Source organism: Sander lucioperca, chromosome 7 (assembly GCF_008315115.2).
Source record: "Sander lucioperca isolate FBNREF2018 chromosome 7, SLUC_FBN_1.2, whole genome shotgun sequence".
NCBI lineage: Eukaryota > Metazoa > Chordata > Actinopteri > Perciformes > Percidae > Sander > Sander lucioperca.
This window is the reverse complement of record NC_050179.1, coordinates 14153979-14174982: the sequence shown is the minus strand read 5'-3', so window position 1 is coordinate 14174982 and position 21004 is coordinate 14153979. Positions and strand designations below refer to the sequence as shown.

Sequence of the window (21004 nt, the reverse complement as noted above, 5' to 3'; positions counted from 1 at the left end):
TTTGGATGTTAATGTGCACGTGCAGTGTTTATTTAAATACCACACACAATAGTATTATGGGTCTTACATTCTGGTGTGTGGGTCTCCAAGAGATGATAGCTATTATTCTAAAGGGAAGAATCAGATTTATAACATAACCATGTGTTCTTCACCAGAATCTTCTTTTAAATAAACATAATGTCCATTTATTTTTTTTTATTTTGTGTGCTGCTAGAGTCTGAATTTGTGGATTTATTTTCTAAATGGAACGTAAAATAACCGCAAAGCAGTACGCCTATCAATCGGAGTTTAGTGCTGTTATGAGATCATCTTATTTAGTCTGAAGCTGATGTTGATTTTCCTCACAAACTGCAACAGCAAAATGTCTAGACGAGCAGTATTTGGAACAGAAACAGGGTTAGACAGTTAGGCTTGCATTGTGTGGTGTGGGGACTTCAGTGCACATAACCCATTGTGGGGGAAGTGATCAAACTAATGACACCGGTAATAAAAGATTTGTTAGATGGGAGGAATATAGTGTGCTCAAATAATTGTAGTAAAACAGATAAATACAGGAAAGGAGCCCATGCTCGTTCTTACATTGGTTTCTAATAATATATGTGACTGGAAAGTATATAGAAAGAACCGTAGGTAGTGAGCATTGTCCAGTCTTGTGTAAAATAAACACTGATGCATTAGTGACTGAAGTGGACAGGGGTGGAAAAGTTTAAGGGAGATAGTGATAAATATCAGAATCAGAGTAATGGTTATATGACTATAGAAACTCTTGATAATAAACTATAAGAAAGGGTATTAGAACAGCACACCCTAAGTGTGTCCATCCTAAGATCCATCCCTAAAACTAAAGGTACATAGTTTAAAAAAAAAAAAAAAATATATATATATATATATATATATATATATATATATATATATATGATTGAATCAATTAGTAGTACTGTATAATATGGAAATAAAATTAGATGTAGAAAGAGTATAATATGCAATGTAAGGAGAGGCTTATGATACATCGAATGGGAATTGGAGGAAAAGTTTTTATAAGAGAACTCCAATAAGTATGAGGTAGAAAACGGGACACCTCAGGGGTTCTATACTATCTCAATTATGGTAAATGATAGGGTATTTTTTATTTGCAGATGGTGGGGCTTTGTGGAAAAGAGGGAGACATTTGGGTCATCAAGAAATTGACAAGGACAAATAAATCATGTTGAAATGTGGGGGGAGCAAAGGGGATTTCTTTTCTCAGGAGAAAAAAAAAATAAAGGTAATGTTCTCCACAAGAAGGAACATTGGAGAGAATAGCGGACAATGTAGGAGTTAACCATAGACTGTATACAGTCTATGGAGTTAACTAACTCCAGGAGATGGCAGTAATGCAACACTAAGGATGCCAGCAGCGAAGAAGCTATATCCACGAAGAAGAATTCCACCCTGCCCTCATCATCAGTGAGCGACAAAGATGGCCGCCTGTGGGCAATTCCGCTCCCTTTCTTCCAACTTTTTCACAGTTTTGCCTTTACTTACCCGCTCGGTACCTCTTTCACCGTTGCGGCTGGCATCTAAACCTTACTTTGGAAGAACACTAGCCACTTCTAGTCGATTAACAGCAGGTATTCCCTTGTGGATGTGTTTTAGTGTAGCATGTTAGCTCACCTTTTCGGTAGCTAGAGGGTAACGTTAACATTAGCTAAAGAAAAGGACACGAAAGCTCACGACGCTGCTGCATGTCTGTCTGTTTTTCTTCTGTCACCCTTTACAAAATACTTCAAACTTTTCCAGCGGAAGGCTTTTTGTATTTCTGAGTCTGTTGTGTTATCTTACAGCACTTAAATTCACAGACAAGCACGAATGGATTCGAGTAGAAGACGACGGAATTGGGACTGTCGGTATCAGCAAGTTTGCGCAAGTAAGTTCCATTGCCGTGCGCGCACTCACACAGACACGCTCATGTACACGCGCAAGCACCTTCTTATATACTGTCTATGGCAAGCACACACTAAAGTAAACCATTTGCTACTACCTTTTGACCTTGCTTTCTGCCACTTGCAGGAGGCTCTGGGAGATGTAGTTTACTGTGGTCTGCCAGAGGTGGGAACACAGCTGGCTCAGCAAGGTATGAAGTTCAGGGCAGTTTGGCTCAGGCTTCAACATTACAGTACACACTTGTAAGGTACTAATATGAAGGAATGAATCTTGATATTGTGCATCTTATTCCATGGCGGTGTAGAGACAATTCAAACTGTTCGCTCTATAGTTGGTGATACTAATAGCCTACAACAAACATTTTGTGATTTGAGATTTGATGGCTACAATACAATGATGTAATACGATTTTCTGAAGGTATCTGAGCAAAACAAACAATTATGACAATACTTTCTTGATGAACATGCTATTGATTATCAGATGTTGTCAGTATCATCCCAGTTATTACTTTATAGATGACAGTGAGGTCGCTTGCACAGGCTTGAAAAGTCAGTTTCCTGTATGAAGTGCTTTTTTCTTCTGCCAGTTTTAAAATCTAATCTTGTTTCAGTTCAGGGCATTAAAAATGCCACGCAGGATGAGTTTGGGTTATTTTGCCTGAGAATAAGTCTGAAAAAAAATCTCAATTGTTTGTGTTCCATTTCATTGACGCAAGTTTTTCCTAATACAACAGGCCTTGCAAAGCATGGATATAATAATAATAATAACCAATCATTCTGCATTTTAAAGTAAGAGCTACATTATTCCCCCCTCAGAAACAGTTGTTGAGAAACAAGCAATTGCTCAACTATTTTTGATTCTTTCGCTATACGAGTATTATTTTTTGCATTTTGTTGTAGCATGACTGCACCTGTTTTTGGCAGAACATGTATTTTCATCATGCCACAAAAAAAACCTTCATTAATTAAGATCAACATAACTTAGCAATATTTGTGCCTTCTGTGTAGTTGCCATACTTTAGAAATTATGTAACTTTGATTAACTTTTTTCTAACATCTACTGCCACAGATGAGTTTGGAGCTCTGGAAAGTGTAAAGGCTGCCAGTGAGCTCTATTCCCCTTTGACTGGAGAAGTTGTAGAGGTCAATACACTACTGGCAGACAACCCTGGTCTGGTGAACAAATCTTGCTACAAAGATGGTAAGCACACATACAAATACATAATCCAGTCCATGTAGGTCTTTCTGTTATTTGAAGAAGCAATTGGAAAGTGAAAGAAGTAAAATATACATTAGGCTATTGGGAAAGCTTAAACAGGAACAAAGTTGTAGGTAGGATTATGTTTGACTATATTACCAACTCTCTGGAGTCTTAAGGTCATTTGTGCAGTTTGTACATTGACACCAATCTACAGACAGATTCATTCGACTGTCGATTGGTGTACCTTGTACAACCTGGTATATTTTGTATATTTCAAGTTGAACCATCTTTATTCTATGCCTAAAAAATATGTGGCTTGTGCTAAATTGGCTTAAGTATGCAAAAACACTGATGTGTTTCTTAATTTATACCTTAACCTGATTTTACCTTTTCAATATAGGCTGGCTGATGAAGATGACCATTGGCAACCCTAAGGAGCTTGATGCTCTAATGGACGAAGCAGCCTATGAGAGATACATCCGCTCCATTGAGGACTAACCCAACACCTCCTAATAAGTGCTATGCTCCCTCTCTCCTTTTTAAAACACAACTGGCAGGGAGATCCACAAGTCGTGCCTGTGTCAGCTACAACTCTATGCTTAGCATCCACCAGTGGAGCTCAGGAGCTTCAGATTGCTGACCTGCCAGTGTTGTAGAGCTGTGAACATTAGGAATCCTTTATCTACTGTTAAAGACTGATTCTAGGGGACCTGTCAATCTGGACTGACTAAACATCCAATGTTGAGTTGTTGCAGCCTCAAATCCCCAAACAGAAGAGACTGAGACACGGTCACTAGAACAGTTTACACACATTTCAGTCAAAGAAAAACTTGAATTTCTGTTGTAGGACATTGTTAGACTTAAAAAGCACTTTGGTCTTCATGGTATTAATAATAATGTTGGTCTACACTGCATGTATGACAGCTAAACTATAGACATGGGACCGGTAAAATAAATAATAAACATTTCCATTTCCAGACATTGCGTTTTCTCTCATTTTTTACTTCCCAAAATTTAGACTTTATATTATAAAAGTAGGCAGTATTTAAAAAAAAAAAAAAAAAAAAAAAAAGTCTGCATGTCATGTAGTTTTACTCAATTTGTATTTGTCACATGAAATCATATGAGGTACAATTCCAGTAAAATGTAATCCCTTCAGCTCCTTCAACTTGTGCAGGGCTCACCACAATGCAGAACGTGGCTGCCAAATCAGTACACAGAAAAACAGCCACCCTGGTGAATGCCGCCGGCAAATCATGTGACTTAACAAGATATTTGCTATTACACAGATATTGAACAGGTAATATGCTTGACACTTAGAGCATCACATAATATAAATGCTATTTGCATATTTTGTTATTTGCATCACTTAAAACTGTTTCAGTCAACCCACCTGCGCCACACACACACACACACACTAAAGTTAGAACCCACTGTACGTACAAATGTATACAAAAAGGTAGCCTCTGAACCTAAATTTAAAAACAGCAGATTGGAGCCTGATACAAACTCCATCTTGACCTAAGTAGTTTGATAAATTGCTGCTGTTTACTAGGCCTGCACGATTCGGGGGGAAATATGAATCACGATTTTTTTAGCTTAGAATTGATATCAAGATTCTCTACCACAATGTTTTCTCAGGAAGTGTAATGTTTATTGCACACATGAACCATGACAAAACAAAACGGCAGTACCAAACCTAGATTTATTTTTGGTACCTATAGCACATTGCGCATCACCACAAGCCTGTAAACATAGAGGCTTCAATGAATAAAGAAAATAAAATACATACTGGCCATTTTAAGTACAGTAGGCTACCAAAAATAGTGACATAACACATTGAACTAAAAATGGCCCTGATACAGGCTCTATCTGAACTCCTTGAAAATGTCTTTACATAATTAAAACATGTTAATGTCAAATGCTTTCAATAAAGCCAGAACTCATTTAAAAATTAAATCGTGAACGGGTGAATCGAGATCGCGATTTTATAACGATTTATCGTGCCGGCCTACTGTTTACATCAGTTTGTAAACACTGTAAAATAGAAATCTATTTTTAAAATGACCTGCTAAGATACACTAAATGACCTCAGTTTTGTGTGTTCAAAAATGCAGACTGAGCCTTTTAAGAAAGGAAGCTGCATTGACATCAAATATTTCGTTGACCCAGACCAATGTTTTTCACCTAGGCTGGTATAATTTGCCTGATATCAAGACAGAATTGTCAACTAGTTACACTCTGTTTACATATTCATCATTTAACTCTGTGGAATGGGTGGATTCAAAGGTCTGGACCCAGGCAATGGTATACAGTAATACCTGAGATTATATTGCATACTTGATGTACAGCATCTTGCAACTCTCTGGTAAACTTGTCAAGACAAACGCATGTTTCTCACTCTATCCACAGCGTTGTTCTTTCCCTATCTTTGCACTTAAAGACTATTGTTCTGTAACATTTTGTACTTTTTACAGCTAGAAACCGTCTAGTCACTTTACGACCTGTAAACCTTCAGTGTTGATCTCTGGTTCACCTGAGTGAGGAGACCGCCCCACCAGGTACTATAGAAAACCTGTCCTTGGATGTTGGCGTTCGTCTGGCCCTGCCCTGAGGTGCAGGAGGCTGAGGGAGTCCCTCGATTCTGCAATAATCCCTCTCCAGCCTCTCTCCTTTCTCTGAACTCCCTCATACATCACACTTGTCTCTCTCATTAAGGAAAGCAATGTTGTCATCCCTCTTGCAGCTCATGTATCCTTTTAGAACAGCATTGTAGGGATTTGAGGGGGCATGCAGGTGATAACAGGCAATAGGAACTGCTTCCCTTCTGTCACCACACCGCCATCCCTGTGTGATAAGCCCAGAGCCTCAGAGACTAGGCGTGGAGGCAGAGGCACCAAGTCACACCCTGTGCACTTGTCCACATACCGTCCATACTCTACGCACCAGAGCTACTTCTTGCAGGGAACGACTCCTCCGCTCCTCCAGGTCCAGGGTTTCCCGCAGCACTTTGCAGCTCGGGCGGCCCGTCTAAGCTGGGGAACCCTAGCGCCTTAACTAGGTTGTCAAAAAAAAAAAAAATCCGCTGTACAAAAGGCCGTCAAGTGCATCCCGGACAATAGCGCGGACGTGTTTCACTCCGCGGGTGGGCACGCGCGCCACACGGCCGAAACGAGAGAAAGAAAGAGACGTGGTCTGTCGCTGTCTGGAGGATAACTAGCCAGTTGATATCACGCGTGTCCATGAGAACAATCGCCAATTCACCGTCGCGTGTGCGTCGGAGTTTGTCAACAAATGTGCGGCAGCTGGGGCATTTATATATGTTTCTCTGTCCTGTTTTTCACATCAGCGAGGCTTTCTTCTCTTGTTTCAACGAAGTGAATACATGACGAAGTGACTAGAACTATCCATCACGCGCGTGGTTTTGCGATGTCCCGGCTGTTGCCCGGTCTTTGAGACACAGCTGTTGTCAGTTTTTTTTTTAATCACTACACGCGGTTCACAATACACGGTTAGTTAGCGTAGTTACACACAGTGAAATTACGTGTCCTGTTTTTATTTCACGCATACTATCTGCTGGAGTTGTGTGAAGCTATGGGCTGAGCTCTGTTATCTCAGCGCAGTTTTGGAGAAGAGTTGTCGTGCAAAGTGGAAGAGTGTGTGTCACGGAGGATAATGGGAGCAATGCCAGTAAAATTGTTATAGCCCTTTTTTTGAAAATATTTTACTGAGCTTAAAATTGCCCACCCAGTCAGATGGCAAACCTACCACCTTAACTAGCACATTTTCTGCAGGAAACCCTGAGGTCTGTAACTATTCGCTCAGGATATGTCTGACCAAACACCACACCTAAGCAGTGAGTATAGCAGGGAAAGGAGATAGCATGTTAAGGTATGGAATTGTATACTGAAGGTTTCAAAACAAAAGAGTTTTATTATTTTTAATTTTTTTTGGACTGAACATAACTTTCTCACCAGCACGTCAAAGCATGGACGCAGGACATTTCCAGGGTTTGTGAATAAGCTCATCAGGCAGATCTGCAAGTTCAGGACACCATTTCCTAACATAGCTGGCGTAGGGGTCACAGGTCATCGCTGCATCAACGGGGTGCATGACAAAGTTCCAGTGATCCAGACCACACATGCCCCCATTCTGCCACTTCATAGCATCTATGGCAACATCTGCATCCATTAGGGTGTCCTAAACACATGTAAATGTTGGATACAGTCAGTAAGTAGTACTCAGTGTTGGGAGTAACGCGCTACAAAGTAACACGTTACTGTAATTCCACTAATTTTTGCGGTAACGAGCATGTAACTAAATATTTTGTTTTATCAAGTAACGCAATTACAATTACTGAAATTTAAATGAGTTTGTTACTCGCGTTACTCTCTTTTGTGAAAAATGAACGCTTGCAGACAAGACAGGCCTACTTTAGCTGCTTCTGATCTAACGCCGCAGGACCTTATGGTGGCGCAATGATACACCAATCGAACAATGAGCATTAAACCACAGCATGTGCCGATGTGCATAGAATGAGCTTTCTCTCCTGGAAGTATGGACATTGTAAAATGATAACGAAGGAGGCAGTTTATCATTTAGTCTTCTTTTACTCTGAACTCCTGATGCACACACACGTTTTGGGTCCTATCGTATATATCAAGGTATATGCGCAGGCACATTCTAACGACGAAGTATTAAAAGGGACTTTTGTACTGCTGCTTGATTTGAAGGCCTGTTGCCCTGTTGATTACAATAAATAGGTCTAAAAATTATGTTTATTGTGTTTGACTGTTCAGTACTGTTCATATTTACATTTAAAAAGCAGACAAAAGTAACTTAAACGTTACTTTCCCTACTAACTAATTACTTTTGATATACAGTAATTGTTAAGTAATTCAATTACTTTTAAAAGAAGTAGTAACTGTAACTAATTACTAATTTTCAGTAACTTGCCCAACACTGGTAGTACTGAATATACTGTGTGTTGCTGCTATATGATATCTATGTGAGTGCATTTTGTGCCTGTGTGCATGCACGTGTCACCTGGAACCAGCGATAGCCTTCTTGCCAGGGCAGATAGAGATATGCTATGAGAAAAGACGCCACCACATGTCTCATGTAGTTCATCCAGCCTGTCAGCCACAGCTGCCTCATGGCTGCGTCCACCAGTGGGTAGCCTGTTCGCCCTTGCTGCCAGGCCTTCAGGTGGCCAAGATCACTGCTCCACCGCAGATCCTGCAAATAACATTGGATGAATCACGCTTTGTAATAAACACTTTTTTCATAGTGTGATGTAAGCTTTTCATTACTGATGAAGAAAGAAGGCTTGTTCACCTTTACGTACTTCTTTCTTACGTTAATAATGTATATTTTAATGTGTTATCAAAATGTCTGCCAATTTCTACCTTGTATGGAGGTCTGAGGGATTCCCAGGGGAGGTCAGGAAACAATGTCAGTTGCCAGTAAGCCAAATCTCTCCACGCTAGTTTGCGTTGAAACTTTGGGGGTCGACATCGTGCCTCTTTGGCATCCCACAATAGCCAACGTGGACTGAGCTGGCCAAAGTGAAGGTAGGGAGACAGACAGCTGGTATTTGGGGCATCCGCCCTGCCTGACTCTTTCATATCTACACACCTAGAACACATGGAAAAATCATAAGATACTGTTAGATCAATGCCATACTTCCTAACATTCCTCCAAACAGCGTATAATTAAAAATGTGCACGCAATGTGTCTCACCAATCGAGAAAAGCCTCTAGCTGGGCACATGCTCCTTCCTCACTGAAATCCCATGATTTACGGATGTTAGCCGCCCAGTCAATCTGAATGCCAAAATGGACAAGAAAATGTTGAGGACTTCATGATGTAATCTTAATTGTATTTTGGGCCATTTGGGGCATTTTGAGTTTTTGGCCTTACAGGGCTGCTATGCTGGGGATACTGACCGTTGTGCCATCCTTCCTGCGGGGCATGCGTGCCAGGCCTAGCGTGCCCAAAGAGACACCCTGAGGCCAGTGAGCAGGTGTGGGGAGAGATCCGGGAGAGTCCAGGGGAAACCCTAACACAGACCCTGGGTTCTGTCTACAGCAGCTCATGAAGTGAGACACTGAACCTATTCCTAAATCAGGAGAAGAAAAACACAGTTCACCATAAAATTAACTCATTGCCAATCAGCTTTTATTAGTATACCTATTTTAAGCTTTGATATTTATCATAAGTATTCAAGCTCAGTGCACCAAATTAATTTTGTTGTGACTAACCTCTGAGTCCCACACCCTCCGTGCTGACAGAGTAAGGGTCTCTGAGACAGTACGAGTGGATCATCCTGCATTCAACACCATGTTTCTGAAGGGCTGACACCACCACATCATCCATGTCCTTCAGCCAGGGCTCATAGAGGGCGGTAGCCAAGACCGTTCTCGCCCCCGTCTCCTTTACTAGCTCCTTAAGGGTACGCAGAGAAGATCCATTTGCCTTGAGGAAGACAAGATGGCTGCCAATGCTCTGCAGGGATGAGGAGAAACAAGACAATGCTTGATGAAGCCAGTATTTACCTGTTAAAAAAGAAAAGATGTGTTTTGATAACAGTCAGGAGACTTGCAAATAAGTAGTCATAAGCTTTAGTTTTGTATGAAAAGTTATTGGCAAGTACAGCCACCACAAAGGGCAGTGATGCTGCATTGTGCTTTGACAAAGATTGCCAATAATTACTCATTTCTCTGTCAACTTACAAGCTCCCCCCCATAGCCACTGTGATCCCAGGTCCCTCCTCCTCATCAGGGCTCCAGATGAAGAGAGGGATGACAGGTGCACCAACCTCCAATGAGCCAATGAGAGCAGGGTTGTCCCCAAGTCACAAGTCCCTCCTCAACCACAGCAGTACCGGTGGCGGTGCTGATGGAGAACAGGGCAAACCTACAACCTGCTGGCCAGCACCTTTACACCGCTGTCGCCTCTTCTTAGAGCGCTTTAGTTTCTCTATTTGATTCAAATCTCCCTCATCCATCATTTGGTCACCTTCTTCAACCGTGTCTTGCTTGGAAAATAAGCCAGACAGTCTGGAGACACAAACAGTCTGACTTGTCCCTGGCGTCTCACTTTTATATTCGTCAACATGTGTGCTTTTCTGAGGCTCAGTTTCTCGGGTTGTCTGTGGTGGGCCCGCCTTGACCCAGGCTCCAGTTTGTGGTGAGTTGGTGTTTTCTACGTCTGCTAGCTGGGCGTGGCTGCTTCCCTGAGGCTGAGATACAGAATTCAGTTGAACAGAGCATCTCTGATTCGGTCTGTCTCCAGGTTGCTGTAGTCGGGACTGTTGGCTGGGGGTTGACAGCTGGTGATCTTTCATTTCCAGTAGAGAGAGAGCCAATGCAAGTTCCAGTTCATCATCTTCAGTCTACAATTTAATTATGACAATTCATTATTACCGTTAAAATAACAATGTGGTAGAGATGACAACTTTCATGTACAATATGGGACGAGGCAACAATGGGTCAACGGTTTGCAAGCGCGGAATTTGTGACCCTGTATGGAAATGACCTGGCTCTCATGAAACTCCTTAAAGTTTGCAGGAGATTAAAACACAGTTGTTCAAAATCCAACAATAGCGACTTGTTTCTTCTGAGCTGAGAATGAGAAGTCAAGGTCATGTTTTTATACAGTGTGTTACAAATTCGTTAGTAGCCGGCTGGAGCCAGAAGATCCAAACTGATGAGAGCACCACCAGGGATGGGACAGAAATGGATAAATAGACAGTATCTTAACTTAGCAGCACCTGATGCTGGGGGAGACTCTGTTGGTCCGTTAGGAGAGATAGACTCTGCCTTGTAATATCAGATCCGTGTACACGTACTTGTATTCTGCAATATCATTTACTAAAGTTTGTTATAATTTTAACTGAACGAATCCTGAGTTTTATTTCTCTGATCTACCAGTAAACGAACACTTTTCAGGGTGCAGTGACCAAAGAATTGGAGGCAGATTAAGTCTGGCCTTTTTAGGGCCAGACCAGTCAATCGGTCACATTTTAGAATAAAATCATATATATATATTCAAGACCACAAAGTTTCTAGTCAGCTTAAAAATTCTGCCTAAAAGTACAGTCAGAGCCGCACATAGCAAATGTATGTAAGTTTGAGTGTTTATGTGTGTACATTGTAGGGCTTTGACACCGAACTTCGATATTCGAATATAATTCGAATATTAAAAAAAAAATTGATATTCGAACGAATATTAGGCAGCCCTTAATATTCGAATTTCGAACCTGTTATGGGCATTATTTTTTTGTGTTTGCTTGTAAACCTTGTTTTCAATTCAGATTCCGAGGCTTTTTCACGCATTTCAAAATGTAACTGCACGTCGCGGCGACGCACGTCGCTCGGCGTGGCTTGGTAGCGCATTTCCCCCGACTCATTTCCTGGTTCTCTTTCTCCATAAACAACGTAAAATCAAGGAGAGGGTTAACTTTTCCTGCTACAGATTTCCCACCGTGGTCAGAAAGAACAGAGGAGACACTTTGTTTCTCTCACTAAGACTACAGAGTCGCTACTCGCTCTGAAGCTACCGGTAATCACCGTCACTCTCTCACAACACACACTCCCTAGACACACACACACACACACACACACACACACACACACACACACACACACACACACACACACACACACACACACACACGGCTCGACGCACACACCAGCGCAAAAGTATGAACATCAGACCACTTACGTAGGCTACGGTGAAATATCCGACCTTCCTGTTGAAAGCATATTGTTGTTTAATCCAGGGTCTGACTTTTAATTTAAAAAAAAAACAGTGGTGGCAGTGTGTTTTTCTTCTAACAACATCATTGCACGCCTACTGACTGATACACTGCCCTCTGGTGGACAGAACATATACGAAGTTTGATACCAATATAAGCCTTACTGAAGGCATTTAATGGTCAAAATATTATTAATAAATATTCGAATATATGCGAATAATAATATTCATAAACAAACGAACTTCGAATATGATTTTTGGGCAAAAGTCAAAGCCCTAGTACATTGAGAGCAACAAAAATACAGTCAAATTCCTTGTATGTGTACACCATACATATATATATATAGCTATGTGTGTACACACTTACTTTGCAATGTAAGCTGATTGTGATTAGTTATTAGTTGTAGTAGGTGGTATGGCTCTCATTGTATGTGGTATGTATTTGGTCCGAGACAGCCCATACTGTTCCCAGCACAGGAGCTAACACAAGCTAGCTTTACCTGACATATAGCTAGCTAGCTAAAGATCATGGAGCCAAGAACTGACTGGAGAAGACATTATTCAGCAAGCCAAGAGTCATTTATTTTTTTCTCAGGAGCTGGCTAAAATGCCAATGAAAGTACTTAAATTCGCCCATGTTTCTCTATTTCTGCTCATGTCAACGTACGCTAAGTTAACGTGACAACTAGCTTGCTAGTTAGTTAATGTTACCTGTTTGCTGTTAACACGTTAGCCATGACAACTTTGGCTTATTTGGAGTCTTTTCGCCTCTCGTACTGGTCAATGATCACTAAATACAGAGTAAATGGGCTAGCTAGCTAGCTAAGTAAGACACAACAAACCAACTTTAAATTAACGTTAGACAAACGTCTTTTTTTCTAGTTATTTCATCAGTAACTTAGAACCAAGTTTATAATTATACTTAGTTATTTAACAAACACGCACTGACCTTAGAGAAATACCCCCTGTAAATGGACGTGAGGATGGAGTGCAGGGAGCTATTGGTGGCCGTGGATAGGGGCTGGATGAGGGATAGGAACTGTGAGCGGGTCTCTTGGTGCCCCAAAGCGGACACACACATCGCAAAAAACCCCTCTGGATCCTCTCGACCCACCAGCACTTCCCGTAACGTCTTTCTCACCAAGGCTTTGCTATCTTCGGCAGCAGCCACTGAATGAGGCATCTTCAACAGTAAGGTGACGATAAATTATAGCTATAAAATGTAGCTATGTGACGTTAAGTCTAGTAGGCTATAGTTTCGCACATAAGCCACCGCGTCCTGAACATAACGACACCCAAGTACCGGTTACCAAACAGCTGACTTTGACTTACACAAGCCATGTGTTCGTGTTTTGTAACCTGCAAAGCTAAATAATTGTAAAGGGTTAATATCGCCAGTAGAGGGTGTACCAGTCCTATAAATATGATCTATGTAGGAAGGATAGTGAAACCCATGGCTCCCTGGCTGTTTTTTCACAGCATCTGTGTAACAGTTGGGATTCCCTGTTTACATTTCATTAATTTAATAATATGGTAGCGGGATATACATATGATACAGGCTACGATAATGTCTGTTTTTGTCATAGGTTTCTCTCCCTCTCTCTTTCTCTGTTTCATCTTCTCATCTACAGTGTAATCACTCCTTTACCAAATTGTAGTCTATACTAAAATGTGTCATGACAAGGGCCCACACAAGATAAATCCAATCAAATAGAGATCTTTGGTTCAATTTGAATTTATGTAAAAATTAAGGGGGGACATCTCCCTTAAGAAAATCATTCTATAATCTTTGCATAGCCTTAATCTTCACAGGAATGTGGTCCTTTTCAAGTGCACCCTGTGATGTGAGACTGAAAAACAAAGCCAGAAAACATTGTACCCAGCAGTGAATTTTAAATAATGGTCTTTATTCAAACTGTAGAGGGGTTGCTAATAGTAGTACTTTTTTTTTAATGAGACCATGCATATGCTTTTGAATATACTCAGCAGGCAACAATAATGTGTGACACTTGTGGACCAAACTCTAAAATGCTTTGTAGTTGTAGTTTTTTTTGTTAATGCTAAAAATGTTCTCAGGTATTCATCTAAAGTGTGACTCAGGGCATAATGTACAAGGACATATAGTCTCAATTATTTAGGCTTTTATCTGAGAAGAAGATAGTATGAAAGGAAGATGTGTTGAAAGCTGTGGTATGTGGGTCGAACAAGACAGAGAGGGAGAGAGAGAAAGAGATTGAGAGAGAGAGAGAGCGAATCAATAGTGTTTAGACAGAGAAGTGGAGTCTAAGTGTGTGATCAATAGAGAGCAGAGAGGAGAGATTAGCTGCTTTTCTCTCTCAAACTAACACTGACAAATTGGTGAATTGGTGTATCGGCCCTTGGGCTAAACGGATTGACCTGCTGTTTCCATGTTCCAACGTGTACTGTCAATAAAGATCTCTGTTCATTGTGGCTCTCAATGAAGAGAGTGAAGGAAGCACCAGAAAAGAGAAAGGAAAGGAAGGAAGGGAAACGGGAGAAGTCTAAAGAGTTAAAAAGCAAAGTATTGCTCAGGTGCCCAAGTAGCCTCGATCCTCACAAAATGTCCACACCTTTGTCTCATTAACACATACGTGCACTCATATGTGCATCCTCGTGCACACTGTTATAAAACCATAATAACGTCTCCACGAAAATTAATGGAAAGACAGATTAAAAACTAAGTGAGGAGAAACGGGCCACTGGTGTAGCTATTTGCAACTCATAAATCATTCTGACACACCCACGCGCATGTAGACACATGCATAGACACACACACATACACACACACACACGTACTGTAATTAACCACAGGCTATTTACTCTCTCCTGCTGTAAATTAGACATGCAGACACAGTTATTACATTAGGGGGATCTGCCATGCAGAATACTAACAGGAGGGGGGGGGGCACTGGTCCAACAAACCGCTCATACAAACACAAACACACACACACACACACACATGTACACAAGAAAGAGGGTTTGGAAGAATCATAGACTGACGGGGGTGAAAATGAAGCTGCAGCACAGAGAATAGGGGCCCCCAGCTCTTTGTTCCCTGCTGCATTTCATTATCTGAAACGCCAGCCAAGACACACGACACACACACAACGCACCTCCCCCTTCCCTAAAGCTGTCTGCCTCCACTCCATGCACACAGCACAAAAAGAGAGGAAAATAGAGATACTGCGTCAGTGCCATTCACTGGCATCTGGACTCGGTCATGACAAGCATGTCTGCATGGTCAGCCTGAGCAGATCAGCCCGAAGCTGATCTGAGTTGAACACTTCGCAACCTGTGCTGGCATTAGGCGCTTCCCCATATATTCTATTTTAAGCAGAACAATAGGAGGTAAGGACTTGATTAAAGCAAGTACTGATACCCTGTCTTGGGTAGCTTGTCTCCATAGTTCATTTGAAGTCTTTTTCTGGAGGTCCACTTCCTTCTGTTTGTGTGTGTGTCCTCTGGTTCCCCCTACCTCCCTCACCCCTCTCTGCCCCTCGGTTTTCCCACGGTGATCGATAGCTCATTACAGTCATTGACTGCGGCTCATCAGCACCTGTTAAGGTCTGGAGAAAAAGAGAGAAGGTGCATGAGCGTCTGAGAGTGTGTGTTGTGTGATGCATGCCTTTTGATAAATAGAGAAGATTGGTCTGGAATGAGTCAGAGGTGAAGTTTGACATTTGAATGGTTATTTTCTGATTCACATTAATAGCTGCGGGTGTGTAGTTTGTCGCTGCTTTATGGTCCATGGTGTTGGAGAACATCTTATTATGCAACTCACGTGGGTACCATGGTTTGTTGCTATGGTGATTGCCAAGGGAGCCAGTGTATTATAGGTGTTTATCCTAGACAGGCGCAAGGCTACTCACCGTCTATCACGACATGCTTCAATTTACCGCACAGTTTGGACCACACATTGAGATCAACACAGTCACAAAGGGACAAAGAGAAGACGCAGCATAAAACATAGTCTAGTGTGGATGTGATTTAGTGGGTAGATTATTCAGTATTCATTTTCCTGGAAGAAAGACCTTGTTCAAACACTCAGTTGTTGGTTTAATGCGTCACTGCAGGGTTTGTAGAGGACAGTCTGTGAACAGAAAGAAGCAAACAGAGAAAAACAGAGAGACTCTGACAGAGTATAACAAACTACAAACCATGGTTAAAGGCAAGGAGATGTAGGAGGTGTAAAAAACACAAAATAAAAGAGACAATAGTAAGACCTCAAGAAGTCCCCAATGGATTTATTCACAGGATGTGGTCTAAGAAAAAGAGGAAAATTGTAGTAAGAGTGTGAAATTTTAAGGAAAGGGGATATAAATAGAGTGAATACAATGGAGAACTGAAAGGAGAACAAGTCTCTTAGCCCATGCATAAATTACACACATCATTTACATATTCATTATGTTTTGTGTACTAATGAGAGTATTTGCTTAATAGCTCCACCACCACTGGCAGCTTTTGTTTGACACAAGAGATTTTACAGAGTAGAGAAAAAAACAAGGGAGCAAGGGTCATTTTAGTAAAGTGGGTGAGGTCACTGGTACACAATCGATTTTAGTGATAATCGGATCAATCGTATTGCTGTATAGTGCGTGCTTGAACAAGCACAACCTGTACAAGGCTCTTAGAGATGTGAAATGAAGCACACATGATGGGGGTTGGTAAAAGTTAATTAAAACAACACAAGCTTTATCCAAACTCAGGGCTCTCTTTGTCTTTCTCCTCTTGTCTCGGTGGAATAAGTAACTGCTGCTGTAATTACCTACAGAGCATTCACTCAGAGCATTCCTTCAGGTGCCAAAAAAGTCTCCCAATTGACAACAAAGACAGCCAATTTGCTGCACGCATTTAAGAAATGAAAAGTTGTATATGCGTCAATTTACAAATGTAGTGTAAATATACAAACACAGCATTTTATACACACGGAGAGGGTAAATGATTCAGAAAGTCGATGAATGAAATGAGGGGAAGAGAGAGGGATGGAAATGTAGAGACGGGGGAAGGGCAACGGAGGGATGAGCTACAAATGAGAGGGATGGCGGTGGCAGGTTGGCACAGTGCCATCCAGTCAGGACTTGAGCGGGGGCGGGCATGGGCATGGGCGAAGGGGCGAGGAGAATAAGAATGGAAGAGGAAGAGAAACAGACCTCCATACTGCTACCATGGTGCCACCTTGGCACAGGCACAGTGCGGCGAAACGAACAGCAGAGCGGGCAGAGAAAAGGAAGCTATCCGCTGACAGCAGAGCATAGAAGTGAGGAAGATGCCAGCAGACACAGGATGACTCAGATGTAGATGGATGAAGGGAAGCATAGAAGTATGTTGAGGAGAGAACTGGGTGATATTATGAAACTGTAAGGTGTAACTCGTTGATGACCGTTGATCATACGAAGAAAAATATCAGCGAAAAATCCTGCATTCCATTAATTTTTCAAATTTTCTTTCTCTCCATGCCAGCCATTGCGTGCCAGCCAGCGGGCACCATGCCAGCCTGCAGTCGTGGCACAACCGAAGCGATCAAAGCGATCGGCGGAGAACTGTCTTAGTCAAAGACAAGGGGACTCACCTCCTGAGGATTTGCTGCTAATTGCCATTTGTTTGCTTGGACAAAGCCAAGAAGAGGTGCCCAGGCAACGGTTGCCAGCGATTCTGTGATGGCATCTTTTCAGGGGCGGCAAGGGCACGGGGAGAAAGATGGCATGTGCCAAGCCAACATAACACACATTTGCAAACAGAAACCTCCATACGGTAAGCAGAACATTTCGGATGCCTTAAATGTTTTGGCGATGGCATCCCCTCAAGGGAGAGACCAGAAGCAGAGATGGCATCATGCCAAACGCAAACAGGGAGGCATTCACGGGCGCCACCAGAAGCTGTAGAAAAGCGTAGTAAATGCGGACACAAAATAGTAGCAGAAGGTCTGAACCAGAGCTGTATGCAAGTATGGTAGGAGTATGGGACAAATACCATTTCCTCGATGCCAACCCTGCTCAGTGCCAACTGCTGCACTGAAAGGAAGCTGCTGCCCATTACAAAGAGCTACAAGGGATCATACCATTCCATTATGAAGAGGAAGAGTATGTGTAAGAAGAGGAATAATGAGCAAAATGAATAAAGTATATAGAAGAAGAAAAATGGGGAATGTTGTGCTTTACGAAGAACATGAGGAGTGGGTGGACAAGGATGATGAAGAGCCCCTTTTCCTACACATGCACACCTGGGACATTCTTAAAGGGATATCCCCTCAGACTGCTGTGTGTGTTAAAGGGAGGGATGTGTTGGCATCAACTCCAGGGTGTCAAGCTGCGTTTCTCTGTTGCCAGTCAGGGAGGGGGCTGCAGTCGTCAAGGGCGGGCAACTGTCTGGGCATCTCATCTGCAGCTAATTAACAGCCACACACTAATTCTAACAGCCGATCATAATTAGCGATTTAATCGCTCGTCAACGCTTTACTCCCCCCTTAAATTGTGTCTCCTATTTGGACACGTGCGGATAAGCTAAGGAACGCCGGATCCCCCCTCCCCTCCTCCTCGTCCTTCTTTCCTTCATCCTTGGCTCCAGACTCCAGTGGGATCTTAATTAAGCCTGGGCTTCATTATGCAAATGGAGTACAATAAACGACAGCAGAGGTGGAGCTGGATCCAGACTGAAACGGAACAGTGGGAGGGGAGCACTGGAAGTGGAAAATGAAGAGATGTGGAAGGTTACCAAAATCGTCTATATGATGTTACTGCGTTCCAATAATTATATATTGTTGTAACATGTATGTCTTCGGTGTACCACTACCACATGTGGTGTGAGAACCAACATTTCTCGCTCTGATGCTCCATCTCTGTTGCCTTTGGAAAAAACTCTGAAATAGCACTGGATACGCAGAATGTCATCTCTCACAAAGCAAATTCATAAGGGAATGGTGACAATGAACCCCTTTAATATCACCAGTTGGCCGTTGTCGTGGATACGAAGAAAGATGGTAGAGATAGGAAAAGAGGAAGGAGGTAGACAGAAACAGTGACAGTGGCTACAGCATGGCAGCTAATGTCATCTCAGTTTAATCATCGCTTGGGATCATGGGGTTCATGAAAATTAATTTGCATATCATTAAATGGAGAGAGGTTATTTGGTGCAGGCAGCCAAAATGGGATTGGATGAAGCAAGAAAAAAAAAAAAAAGGCAAATGGAGGGACTCGTTATTAAACAGCAATGTTTTATAGTCCGCCAGCCGATTCATTTAATTTGGGCGTAATTAAAATGTGTCAGACTCAATCAATCATTCCAACTGGGATACTATCAATGTTTCAGTCTGAAAAAAGACTAATCAGTAGATATGCGGTCGGACATTTTCCAATAACAGTTTAAGTGCTTTAGTCTACTGTGAGTTTGACCCATCCACTCTTTTTTCTAATTTATCTGTAGGAGTTTATCAAAACATCCGTTGTGTCAAGACATGTCTATCTCTGACAGGTGGTAGTGCCACCCTGTGTTAGTCAATAAGAGGATAGCTCACACTAGTCATGTTTCCATCTAATTTTCAAGCGAATTTTAAGCGAACTTTTAAAAAAAAAGCGAATTAGAAGCGTTTTCATCAACTGGTTTAGAGCGAATAAACTAGACTACGCAAAGGGTAGTTTCATCACAAGTTGACGTTACGCATGGTTGTAGATTGCAAACCGGCTAGCTAAATCAAAGAGTTTAGAAGCTTAATTCTTTTGCTAAATGGAGAGAGGTAGCATTGTAGAAGTTGGCAACCTGTGCAGAATACAGGTTTGTAGCAGAGACATTTGGTGTCAGTGAGACAACCATTGACCGCTGTGTATACGCAGTGTGCAGGGCCATACGATTCAAGCTATTGAACCAATTCGTCAATTTACCCGACGTGGCTGAGGCACAGGCTATAGCACACCGCAACTCCACAACGCACCTTGTGCCACAAGTGTACAGCGCACTGGATGGGACCCATATCCTGACCCTTCCCCCATCCGATGGATACCGGGACTATAGTCATGTGAGTTACATGTTCGCAACGTCACAACTTATTCGGTAAAGCTGTTTCCATCTCCCATTTTGCGCTCTTTTTCGAAAAAAAAGGCAAAAACCACCTCAAGCGAGCGGAAAAACTTTTTTGCGAATTTGAGTACGTTTTTTTCAAGTGTTGCCGTTTCCATCAACATTTTCTAAAGCGATACTTTAAAATGTGCTTAAAAATACATTGATGGATACATGACTACTGTCTTTTTGACCTTAGTAGTAAGCTGTCAGTGGTGTGTATGTATGTGCATGCATATGTGCTTTTCTCATTTGCATAAGTGATGTAATTAGACCACCCTTTCACATGCAGATCAGTTTGACAACATGGCATTCACTTCAACACACATTTACAGCCATACACACATACACAGACAAATACACGCGACGGCACACGCCTACTGCCGTGACCACCCCCATATCATGGGGAGTCTGTTGTCTGTGAGCAGAGAGTGTAAAGATTAACATAATCCAGCTAATAAGTGTGAGTAATATTCACACAGTGACGCGTGGCGTAGACACTGTCCTGCTGATGCGTATTTGTATCTCATTATAGATGTAAAGCGCTGAAGGGGGTCCGACAGGGAGGGTGCCAGTGTGGCTGGGGGATGGTGAGGGGTCACAAAAAAGTGTAGGCCTTAATGTAGAGACACCCAAGAATGACAAAAAGCAGCAGTATTTTTATAAGCTATATCATCCACCCTTTCTACAGAGGTCTAGTGATATAAAGACAGATTACACAGGGTACCTCATAACTAGGATGCAGGCGATCGGTATAGGAAGTCTTTCTATTGTTTCCACAAAATCAGAAAGACAATTTCACTCATTTTTCTGCTTGTTTACAGTAAAAAGAAGGCACAGTGTCAGTTTTTGCAGCAGAATGTAGGAATTATAAATAGAGTGTATTTGCGCTTGCAGGCTAGCTCTGCCACATGATTGATTAGGATGGTGTGACGACCATTAAAAAGTCATTTAAAAGATGGATAGGGACCACATTTCCAAATAAAAACCACTTTATACCTGATGAAGTGCTGAACAAACTCCTTCAAAGACATTTACTGATTACTCTCGG

The 21004-nt window shown here is 41.9% G+C and overlaps 2 protein-coding genes and 1 long non-coding RNA gene across 4 annotated transcripts; 2 read left to right on the top strand and 1 right to left on the bottom strand.

Moving 5' to 3' along the window:
* Positions 1–1413: 1413 nt before the first annotated feature.
* On the top strand, positions 1414–4104 carry LOC116045713 (glycine cleavage system H protein, mitochondrial-like). The gene is made up of 5 exons (XM_031293558.2): positions 1414–1610; positions 1824–1906; positions 2050–2113; positions 2992–3123; positions 3524–4104. The coding sequence occupies exons 1-5, from the start codon at positions 1460–1462 to the stop codon at positions 3619–3621; spliced, it is 528 nt and encodes a 175-aa protein (XP_031149418.1). The 5' UTR covers positions 1414–1459; the 3' UTR covers positions 3622–4104.
* An 87-nt stretch (positions 4105–4191) lies between these two features.
* On the bottom strand, positions 4192–13146 carry si:ch1073-390k14.1 (deoxyribodipyrimidine photo-lyase). Its single transcript, XM_036002952.1, is given in 13 exon segments — positions 4192–4680; positions 5146–5918; positions 5921–6063; positions 6065–6105; positions 6923–6972; positions 7098–7323; positions 8170–8361; positions 8532–8760; positions 8866–8948; positions 9072–9244; positions 9387–9680; positions 9859–10519; positions 12833–13146. Coding segments are annotated over 12 exon segments (2589 nt in total). The 5' UTR covers positions 13067–13146; the 3' UTR covers positions 4192–4680; positions 5146–5655.
* A 3853-nt stretch (positions 13147–16999) lies between these two features.
* Positions 17000–19985, top strand: LOC116045718. 2 transcript variants are annotated; one of them, XR_004103988.2, is made up of 2 exons: positions 17000–17224; positions 17365–19985. It is a non-coding gene; the product is annotated as an uncharacterized LOC116045718 (long non-coding RNA). The 2 variants fall into 2 exon arrangements; XR_004897823.1 differs by having other exon boundaries at positions 17000–17261.
* The last annotated feature ends 1019 nt before the right edge of the window (positions 19986–21004 follow it).

What these genes read in the sequence shown, in the direction of transcription:
- LOC116045713 (XM_031293558.2), top strand. Translation starts at nt 1,460, where the DNA reads ATGGCCGCCTGTGGGCAATTCCGCTCCCTTTCTTCCAACTTTTTCACA. An exon ending in TTCTAGTCGATTAACAGCAG is followed by an intron (nt 1,611 to 1,823) that starts GTATTCCCTTGT and finishes GTTATCTTACAG; the next exon opens with CACTTAAATTCACAGACAAG. An exon ending in AACACAGCTGGCTCAGCAAG is followed by an intron (nt 2,114 to 2,991) that starts GTATGAAGTTCA and finishes CTACTGCCACAG; the next exon opens with ATGAGTTTGGAGCTCTGGAA.